The sequence below is a fragment of the Lactuca virosa genome, chromosome 2 (genome assembly GCF_052849685.1).
Source record: "Lactuca virosa cultivar CGN04683 chromosome 2, Lactuca_virosa_CGN04683_v6, whole genome shotgun sequence".
Classification (NCBI taxonomy): domain Eukaryota; kingdom Viridiplantae; phylum Streptophyta; class Magnoliopsida; order Asterales; family Asteraceae; genus Lactuca; species Lactuca virosa.
Window position 1 is genome coordinate 233374131 of NC_136427.1, and position 11938 is coordinate 233386068.

The following is an 11938-nucleotide window of genomic DNA, read 5'->3' on the forward strand; positions in this document are numbered from 1 at the left end:
GAGTTTCGTTTAGATTACTAAGGCTAAAAAGTATTTTATCAAAAACTCACTTTTTACGACATTCGGCACCGTGACGGTTTTGTCGCGAAACTTCGACAGGTCATAACTTCTTCGTTATAACTCGGATTTCGGTGTTCTTTATATTTTCGGAAACCTCGAGACATATACTACAACTTGGTTAAGATTAATCCTTCTAAATAATCTTCCATCAAAAAGTCATTTTTGATGCTTATCGTCTCTAAATTGACTAGCCCGGATCTACGGGCGTTACACCAGAACCAGCGGATCCTTACTTTCCTATGAACCTAGTACCATCCAACCATGAATTTTCAGAGGAGGAATCAATGGAGGAAGATGAGGAGGATACTACTCAGTTCTGATTTCCCCCTCTCCTATGGTTGATTTCTAGTGAATGGATTATATTTATTACCAATTCATTAATTTACTAGTTATTATGATCAAATACCTAGATGTACCAATTTATGAATTACCATGCAATGATCAAGCACATGTTAAACACAAAATTGATATAAGCATGAATTGGACTATGAATGATAAATCTAATAGTTACTTTCCTATGATCAAGTCAAGCAACCAAACACAAATTAAGATTAATTATGCTCTCTAACATAGTTAAAGTTACTAGCTTTAATTACTTAATCTATAATGTGATTAATCCTAGCTCTAACAATTTAATGATCATAAACCACTAGGAAAACAAGCTCATGCAATTAGAATGATCATATAATACATTAAACTCATATCAAGGTATTCAAAGACTAAAACTAAAACATGCTAGGGTTTTGATTATCAAACACAAGTAAAATCAACATAAATCATCTAATAAATCGAAATCAACAGATAAGATTTAGGTTCATCTTCACCAAACAGAAGTATAAGGTTTTTAGACTCTCATCATAACAGAAAAACACACTAAATCAATGCAATTAAGACTAGAGATGAGTAATGCTAGCAAACCGAATAGATCTATGTAGATTTATTCTAGATCTCTTCAACTATTAGGCTCCAATCGATTTATGATCTTCCCAAGGTTTCCCAGAAGGTTTTAGTCGTAATCCTTCTCAAAAAAAAACCAAAAGTCTCTTCATTTAACCTAATTTTGAGTATTTATACTTTCCATAATTCTGACTCCCACGCAATGGCAAATAGGTGCCATGTCGTGGGAATCTTTTAAAACGCGTATGCGGCAATTCATATGATGATCGCGAATCTTCTCCTCCCCATGGTGTGGCATAGAATGGCCACATCGTCGGCTTCAGAATATATGACTTCTTTGCCTTTGATTTTCACGGCCCATTCTTTCCTGCTTCCATCTCCGCATTTGCTTCATTTTCATCCCGAACATGACTTTGCTACTACAAAGCAGATTTTAAACATAATAAGTATCTTATGTCCCAAAATAATCATAATTGTAGCTAAAAGTATTAAGATAGTGTATAAAATATATGATTAAATATGCACGTATCAAAATACCCCACACTTGGTCTTCATTACATCAAGACCGCAATGCATATATTTGTGTCTAAATTTTCCTAAGAACTTCCCAAGTCCTAAATACTCATAATTCTCATAAACACTTCCCTACTTCTTTTGAACAACATTCATTTTAAGCATCCCTCCAAGTATATCCTCAAAAATATTTCTTGACCTCAAGGTAATTTCTGGTTAAACCCCCAAGTATAGATATGGAAAAGCAACCTAGAAAGAAAAATTATAATAAATAAAAGGTTGGCAAATTGCCTTATTCTTGAGTCTTTGATTTTTTGATTTCTTGAACTTTTCTTCATAATATTTCTTGATCTTCATAGCTTTGTAGACTCTTATTCACTCAAACTTTGCAACTTTTTTTTTCTTTTTTTATTTATTTATTTTTTTCTCAACTTTTTCACTCAAAACTAAAAATCCTAAAAACAAAAATATATGCTTAAGTAAGGGAACTTAACTTCAACCCTTATTGGTCAGATGTATTAGTCTAAAGTGTAATGACTACATAAGCTTTCCTGGATACATTTCTGGTACACGATGCTAAACATATTATGTCCCTCAAACTAAACAAGGTTATGTTTTTATCCCATGATTTCATTAGGATAGGGTAGCCACAAATACACTATAACATATATTGGCTCAAATAAACATCAAAACTTGCATCTGATCGTCCCACACAACACTAGCAACCTAGGTCTCAACACAATAATATAACAATTTTTTTAACTAGATTCAACTTTTAGACCATTATTTCAAGTCTTTATATACTAAATTTTTAAATTTCTAGTCATTTTTTAAATCTTAATTTTTATCGGTATGTTTGCATTCCTATATTCAACCCCTACCCAACACTTAATTGATGCAATGTCCCCCATTGCATACTTAAACAATTTAAGAACATAAAACTAAAAAGGAGAAATTGGAACAGACTCCCCTGGGGTAGTAGTGGTGAGATCGAATTTTGAAACTTGTGTGGTTGACATCTTGTATAATTTGCGGGACAAATAGTACTTATGTGCCTCTTCTCATGAATATAAAGGTGCCGAATTAAAATAAACCAAAGAACCATCTTCAAAAAGTGCACTGAATAGGGCCACGGCGTGGAAGTAATCGCCACATCGTGGGGATAGATCTGGCAGAATTCAGTCGCAATAAGAATAAACGCCACGGCATGGAGATGATGGCCACATCGTGGGGACTTCTCATAATGTCTTTCAGAGCCAAAATATAATGCATCTTCACTTCTTAATGGCTTAGGACCATTCCCGACCTCTTCTTTCTGTAAAATTCTTCAAACTCCTCCTGTCGTCTGGTAGTTACCCCTCACTTATTCAAAAATATGGTCTTCCGTAATCTCATGGATTTTTCCAATTAAGCTCCTTTACTGATTTCATTTTTTTTTTCAATTCTGCAATTAAGATCAAGAACTAGAATAACATACCATCATTCGGTTAAGAAAGAATAAAACTAATTACGAAAACAAAAACTAAAAAGAAATCAAAAGAAAAATAAAATGCAAACTCTTAAAATGTCGGGTTGCCTCCCGATAAGCGTTTCTTTTTGAGGATTCGTTAGTTGCACTTGCAGGCGGGAGTGGGCTCTCCCGCTTCTCCTTTTGCTTATTCCACTTCCTTTTGTACGCTTGTACCCTCCGTATGTATGTTTTTTTCGACTTTTCCTTCTTCTTTTGATTGGTGCTTTTTCGTCTTTTCGTTTCAACCCCTTTACCTTTGATTTATATCATTCCTTATCCTTGTGTTCGTTCCTTAGTTTCCACTTCCATCTTATCAAAAGTTGGCTTGTTTTTCTCTTGTTCAATCTCTACTTCACTCATCTCCTCATTATCATCTGAATCAAACTTTTCTTCTTCAACTTCTTCCTCTACTTGAACCGTGGGTGTATTGAAAGCGAACACTTCAAAGGTCATAGGAATCAAAGCTCTAGGCTTGGTAAGTTTTTGTTACGTCCCTAATTTTCAAGGAAAATTTTTCATTTTTATTTATTCAAATATGACTCTTACAAGCGTTATATTACATATTTAATTATAAAAAGAGAGTCTTAGCGGAAGTCTTAAATATTATTTATTGCCTTCGATGCAAATACAGTCATTTGGGAGCCTTTCCTTGATCCGTAGAACAACTTATAAAGCAGTTATTCAACAACTGTAAGCCGAGACTTAGTGAATTCCCTTAGAATATTCTGTACTACAATATATATATATATATATATATATATATATATATATATATATATATATATATATATACAATTCATATAGATAATGGCCTTTAACATATAGTTAGTCCTCCTATTGGCCTTTAGCTTAAAGTTGGTCTGTCCCTTGTCCTTTAGCATTAAGCTAGTCCGCTCTAGTCTATTGGCCTTCAGCACGAAGCTGGTCCGCCCCACCTCCCACATAATATATTAACACATATAGGTAGCAATATTCCAACATTACAGGAAACTATCTAGCCTAATTGCTTAAGTGTATATTACATGCAACTATATCCTAACATATAGTCGATACATACAATATAGTGAGATGAACTCACCTGGACAGTTTCTCAAGGAATAAACAGTTAACCGGCCACTTCGACTGACGAGCACCACTTCAACGAGGATCTACCTATATTACTATAGTTTATTAATTCCTATAGGAATCTGTAATGTAGGCTAGACCCATCACGAATCCTAATGAATACTGATAGCTCTATCAAATAAGGATCAGTCAGGCATGACAGTTGGGAGGTAGGACCATTTCGGCATATAGCTTTTCTGAAATCCAACAACCAAGCCAACATGACCATTCTAGACACCTCTCCCGTAAGTACTTCAATCAGTACTATAACTTGGAATTAATGACAAATCCAACATTTATAGGCTCCTAATAACAACTATAATTTACGAATATAAGCTATTCTAAAAATACTAGTAAGCGTAGCTTCACTTACAGAGATTCCTAGCGAAAGACTTGAAAAGTCGCGGGCAAGACCCTGATACTGAGCACACTTCTATTTCTCCGGCTTTATGATATCGCAGGGCTTCACTATAAGTGCCTAAAAACTATTAAAATTGATACTCGAAAGTTCTGGGGGATTTGGGAGGATATGGGATGAGTTGTGGAGGAATTAAGCAGAAAACGAAGGTATTTATAGCCCTGGGGAGGCTGAAAGCCGCGCACCTAGTCCCTTGCGCGCCACGCATCTGGTCGGGGCCGGTGATATGGAAACTCCCTTATGGTGACACGTTTCGATCGATGGGTGGACGTGTTAGGCGCGCCGCACATCTGGTTGGTGTGCGCGGTTGCGCGCGAGGATTTATGATTTCTTAAAAGTTGCATAAATTCTCTGTACAAGCTCCATTTTCGACGGGTTTTATATCCACGTGTAGCTATTTAATAGATCTACAACTTTCGTTTAGACTCCATCGACTAATTTTGTTTTATTTTTAACGTTATATTTTCATAGGCTTAGACTGTTAAAGTCCGTGTAAAAATCATAACTCTCTCATACGATATCCGTTCTCGACTGTCTTTATATTGACATATAGGTATGGATGAGATCTGCGACTCTTGTTTAGATTGTTTTTCCTAACAATCGACCGATCTCAAATTCGGTTTTTGTGTTGCACACTCCTACGCTGAAACTGCTAAAAATCATAACTTCCTCGATTGAAGTCAGATTTGGACGTTCTCTATATGCATGCTCTCGTTTTGACGACTACCACGACTATTGTTTAGATCACTAAGGCTAATAAGTAATATATCGTCGATTCGTATTTTACGACGCGCATAACTTTGTCGGTTTAATTGTGAAACTTTGAAGAAACATAACTTCTTCATACGAAGTTGGATTTACGCGGTATATATATATATATATATATATATATATATATATATATATATATATATATATATATATATATATATATATATATATCATAATCATGTTTTCTACATAATGAATATGATTATTTGGACATAAAAGTAATGTATATCTACTTTTTATTTCATAATAACTGCTTGTTATTAGGCCTTTTGACATAAAAGTCCTTAAGTTTTGCAATTTTTGTCAGTTTAGTCCTTCCAACGATTTTTGGTGTATTAATGCCTAATATTTTCAAACTTTTTTTCATTTATGCCATTTAGCCGGTTTGTCTATCCATAGCAGGTAACTTTTGGGTTAGGTGGTGCTGATTGGGCTTTTCGCTGACGCGGGGCTGAGGTGGCTGACGTGCCACGTCAGCATGTTATTATTTAATCAAAAGATCTGAAAAGTCTGAAAAATATGTCGTTGACAAGATTCGAACCCTCGCCTACTACAGAACATGGCAGCGCAACTACCACCGGGCTAAACAACTTTTTGATTTTAATAGCTGAAATATTATATATAAAGTACTATACTGCTAAATCTATTATTATTAATAATATAGTTATTATTATATATATTAAAGTTGTGGAAGAAAAGAATAGTAAACTTGGGATACTTTGTCCAGATTTGGTCCCTTGATTTACATATCCGGTCCCTGTACTTCTTTAACTAATTTATTCATGTCCTTTTGTTTGTGTTCTGTTCAACTTCCCATTTTTTTGGCAGAATTGGTCCCTGTATTATTGTTGGAAGTTAGGAATACTAAATTTGGATGTTTTTTGGCAACTTTGCTCATTATTCTTTACCCATTTTGACACTTTTGGTCCTTGCAATCAATATTTTTACACTTTTTTGGAACCTTTTAATATTTAAAGTTTGGCCACAAAACTTTAACGGTTTGACAACTTTGATCCCTTTTCTAAAAAGTTGCTAATTCCTACCCCTTTAATTCTTTAGCCATTTTCACACTTCTGGTCCTTGCAGTCAAAACTTTTACATTTTTTGTCCGGGGCAAAGCCCGGACTTTTCATCCTTGCACTTTCTATGTCTGTCATATTTATCAATTCGGAAACAACATTGAAAGCTTCTGGCCCCCGCATAGCGGGGGTAACCTTTCTAGTTATTATTATAATTATATTATTTCTATCATATATTATAATTATATTATTTCTATCATATATTATTATTATATTATTAATATTATATTATTATTATTATTATTATTTATATATATATATATATATATATATATATATATATATATATATATATATAAACATATTTTATAAAGTATAAATTCACTTAAAAATGTATATAGATATTTGTTTCCGTATTTAAAAGTATACTTACTCTTTCAAATATATATTTTCAATATATAAATACCTTATACCTTTAAATTTTATTTATACCTTTAAACATATTTTTATTGTTTTTTTATACATAAAAATAACGTTTTATACATATGACGTTTTTATTTGTAACATACGAATTTTATATATTTTAAACGAATTTATACATTTATATACGTTATAAAATATAGTTACTTGTACATTTTTATTCGAATTTATATATTTTTTAACAAGTTTATGTATTTTTATACGTTATAAAATATAGTTATTTGTATTTAATATATATGAATATATATTTATCATATAAGAATAATAGGAATACATAATTCTATACGTTAAAAAATATTGACATTTTTGTAATTTTAATTATACGTTTTTTATACATTTTAATATTAATAAATACGTTTTATATAATAATAATAATTATTATTATTATTATTATTATTATTATTATTATTATTACTATTATTATTATTATTATTATTATTATTTCTACTATTATTATTATTATTATTAGAGTAGTTTAATAGTTTATATATACGGTTTTAGCTTATAATGACACAAAAAGTGTTTAAGTCTAATGGTTCGCGTGTTGCCCTGATTCGTAGGAGGCGAGGGTTCGATTCTTCTTTCATGCGTTTCTCCTATGATTCAGCTACATTTTTAATGGGAAAGAATTCGCTGACGTGGCGCCACGTCAGCCCCATGTCAGTAGTAAAAATGCCTGGTCAATGCCATCTAAGCCGCAAAGGACAAAAATGACCTGCTGAGGACCGGGAAACCGGTTAAGTGGCGAAAATAAAAAAAAATTTTAAATGTTAGGCATTAATACACCAAAAATCGTTGGAGGGACTAAATCGACAAAAGTTGCGAAACTCAAGGACTTCTATGTTAAAAGGCCTTGTTATTACTATGGGAGTAGTAAAAATGGGGTGTTACAACTCTCCCTTAATTACAAGGATTCCGTCTTTGAAATCTAACTAAATAACTCTGGATAGTTGCTCATCATCTCTTCTTCTGTTTCCCAGGTCTATTCCGACCCTTTCCGGTGCTGTCACTGGACTTTCACTAGACTGATTACCTTATTGCGTAAGGTCTTTGTTTTCTTATCCAGGATTGCTACTGGTCTTTCTACGTAGTTCATACACTACCTTTCTTTTTTATGGGTTTAATTTACAAGTTATTGGAAAATCTAAAGAACCATAATTTTGATGAAATACTTGCATGTTAGAAATGAAGATAGTTAATGGAAAATTAAATATCGTTGGCATGCTATTAAGATAAACTAACATCATTAGAATCTTAAATTATGGATTATCACATGATAATATACTCATGAAATGGATTATGTAAACATGTTATTTATTAATAATATGTATTGAACAAATTCCAAGAACTGGTAATTTTGATTTTGAATCGGAAGCAAGGAAGCTTAGATAAATGTATTAAAGGATAAATTGAAGGACATAATTACATAAACATGTTATTGAATATCATTAACATGTTTTAGTTCATAAATTGTATACAACTTCTTATATGGGTCAACAGCTATAAAAGATGTATAAACTGAATACAATAACAAAAAAATGATATTACTTGAACCTATTGAATTATATGATTATGAGAAAAGTGCATAGTGACATTATAAGAATGTCATCGAAAGGCAATGGAAGATAGAATCGTTGTCTTGTTTATGTAGGATTGATTTACATATGTGGGTTATATTATTGATTTTGAAAATTGTATTGGAACAATTCAATATGATTTTGGCCAGGTATTCAAGATCAAAAACAAAGAAAAGGATTAGGACAAGAACAAGAACAAGGTAAGACAAGTAGTTAAATAACCTAACTACCAAGGTGTGTACATATGAATTTTTCCCTTTTCAAGATACATGACATAAGTAGAATATATCGTTTTAAACTTCATTATAATGTTATAAAGTATTTTGATCATTTTGAAATAGTTTAAATATATGTAAAACATTTTTAATACTCTTGAATGTTATTAATCTTCATTTTTATGATTAATTAATACAATTTAATATATCTAATATATAACATGATAGTATAAATATTGGTTATTGCATTTAATTTATAATTTGTAAATTAAATTATACTAAAAATGTATAAGTATTAAACTGAGAAAGGACTAAAATTGACAACCAAAGTTCCACTCTATTTTGGTACAAATAAAAAATATTACTCTATATTTGGAATAATATTATTCATAAGTGGGGTTGAAGAGGCATATTTGGAGTAATATTATTCATAAGTGGGGTTGAAGAGGCATTGAAAGGGAAATGAAGTAAGAAATAGGATTAAGAGGTAGGGTGGAGATGCTCTAATAGATCAAGAGAGAAATGTATAGAAAAGTTATATAAAAATCATTATATTTTGGTCACATTTGTATTTTCACCATTGGGAATCAAAATATTCCACTAAAACCACCCAACTTTGACAAATTCTTTCCATATCCGAACACTTTGACCGCTATAGCAAAGTTAAAGTTGTCACAATAGAAAAAAAATTTGTAAATAATTGTCAAATTTGCGAAGATTTAGTGCGATATTTTGATTCACGACATTTAAACCACAAATCTAGAAAAATATAATGGCTTTTATTATATTGCCCTAAATTTATTAAGCTCTTTATTAAATAATTGGGCTAAAGCTAATTAAGTCGTTTAATGGGCCAAAAGAAATAAAATTAATAGTTTGACTAAAATGCAAAGTGTGGGGAGGAAGAAGGGTATTTTGGTCAATGGGCTAAATGAGGAGGTTAGGGATGAATTCAATTCACAAAACATGGTAAACAAATCAATAACGTATCACTAAAAAGCCATAGGAAGTCATCAAACAAGGATCAAAACAAGCAAATTCACATGAAACAATATTATCCAATTCATGGAGATGATCAAAGCAAGAACTTATCTATAACAGTAGAATGAGTACCAACTTCTCTAAGATGTTCTTGTGATGGACAAAAGAGATAACAGGACATAGGATTTAAACATTTCATGTATAACAAGAAATAACAGAAGCAATTGCAAGATGTACATGATGAATATACATACAACAAGATGAGTGAAGTCAGTTTCCAGAAGCACTCGATATCTCCTCCATTTTATTAACTTGTATTAGTAAAATGCATCTGGGAAATAACCAACCTTCTTCATATGATCACTCAATCCATCAACCATTTGATATATCTTATCAGATGCAGGATGCAAAGTATTTTTTACAGTAAATTCATGAACCCCATCTTCTAATTCAAGTAAACTAGCTCCTGATTGCTTTTCATTCCCAATATTCTTCATCTTTAACCTTACATCCGCCACACTACCCCATTGACCAGTTGCAGCATATATGTTAGACAACATGGAATAGTTTCCAGCATTTTCAGGTTCTAATTTAACCAAATGTTCCAACACCTCTTGAGCAAGTTCCACTGCATTATAAAGTCTACAAGCCCCTAAAAGGGCACCCCATATGATCACATTAGGTTCAACTGGCATAGTGCATACTAACCTGTATGCTTCTTGAAGACGCCCTCCACGCCCTAAAAGATCAATCACACATCCATAATGTTCAATTTCAGGAGGAACCCCGTAGTCTCTTTCCATTCTGTAGAAATATTGAATCCCTTCATCAATATAGCCTCCATGAGTACATGCACATAGAACACCAACAAATGTAACTTTATCTGGGGTGAATCCTTCTTGTTTCATTTTGGAGAAAAGCTCAAGTGCTTCGTTTCCATGTCCATGCATTGCTAACCCATGAATCATGGCATTCCAAGATACTAAATCTTTCTTACACATCCCGTTAAAGATGCTTAATGCCCTGTTTAAGCTGCCACATTTGGCATACATATCAACTAATGCGTTTTCAATAAGGGTACTACATTGATGCCTGTTTCTTTTAATAGATTGATGCACTCGTTTACCTAACCAAATTAAACCAGACTCTGCACATGCAGCTAAAATACTGATTATAGCCCCATCATCAGGGCGATATCCTGCTTCCTCCATTTGTACATATAAATCGGCTGCTTCCTTTGCAAGCCCCTTTTGTGCATAGCCAGATATTATTATGGTCCAAGAAACCATATTTTTGACAGGCATTTTGTCGAACAACATTCTTGTCATATCCATATCTCCAGCTTTGCTATAACCTGTGAGCATAGTAGACCAAGAGACAACATTTCTCTCAGGCATTTTCTCAAACAGTTCAAATGCATCGTTTAACTGTCCTGCTTTAGCATAACCATCCAATATGGTGTTCCAACTAACCATATCACGCTCAGGCATTTCGTCGAACAGCTGGCGTGCTTCGCTTAACCGATTCAATTTCACCAATCCACCGATCATTGTGTTCCAAGAAACAGTATCTTTATCTTCCATCACACTGAACACCTTCTTAGCTGCACCTACACCCACCAAACCGCACCTCGAATAAGAATCAATCAAAGCATTAGGCACGTAAATATCCGAAGAAAAACCGATTTTTTGGATATGGCTATGAATCATTTTGACCAAGTGAAAATCACTCTGACCGGCACAGGCCTTCAAAAGGAAAGGATAAGTGAAATTATCGGGAAAAACACCGGAATTTTGCATCAAGAAAAAAATCCCAAAGGCTTGGGCAGGCTGAGAATTGTGAACGTGAGCTCTAATCATAGTGTTGTATAAATGGACGTTGGGTTCGTGGACTTGGTTAAAGGCTTTGATGGCGCAAGGGATTTGGCGGCAGAGAGAGAAGGCAGTGATGAGTTTGGGGATGACGAATGGGTCCTGGTCAAGACTGGATTTGTATATGAGTGCATGAACTTGCTTCAGTTGTCTTAGATCGTTGCATTTATGGAGGTCTGATAGTTTCTGTTCGAGGAGGCGGCGCGTGGATACCCAAGCCGGCGCACGAAACGGGGCGGGCACTTGCATTCTGCGGGATTACGGAGACGGAAGAGAAGCAGAGGGCTGAGATCTCGTCCATGTACAATAACCATGATATTATCCAAATAATTGGAGAAATATGTAATAGAACAGGATATAATAAATAAATAAATAAAAGAAAAAAAAAAGTCCAACTATATAAAAAATTCTGAGATCTTATGATGATAAGATCCTAATAGTAAAAATGTAAAAACACCTCTTAGCTCTTAAGTTTTATTATATAACTGAGTATGAAAAATTCGTCTATTGAACTTTAAATCG

The 11938-nt window shown here is 33.2% G+C and overlaps 1 protein-coding gene across 1 annotated transcript; it reads right to left on the reverse strand.

Annotated features, from left to right (window-relative positions):
- Positions 1-9602: 9602 nt before the first annotated feature.
- Positions 9603-11733, reverse strand: LOC145160458 (Tetratricopeptide repeat (TPR)-like superfamily protein). Its single transcript, XM_079079653.1, has one exon. It carries the CDS (start codon positions 11663-11665, stop codon positions 9863-9865), a length of 1803 nt encoding a protein of 600 aa, XP_078935779.1. The 5' UTR covers positions 11666-11733; the 3' UTR covers positions 9603-9862.
- Between the last annotated feature and the right edge of the window lie 205 nt (positions 11734-11938).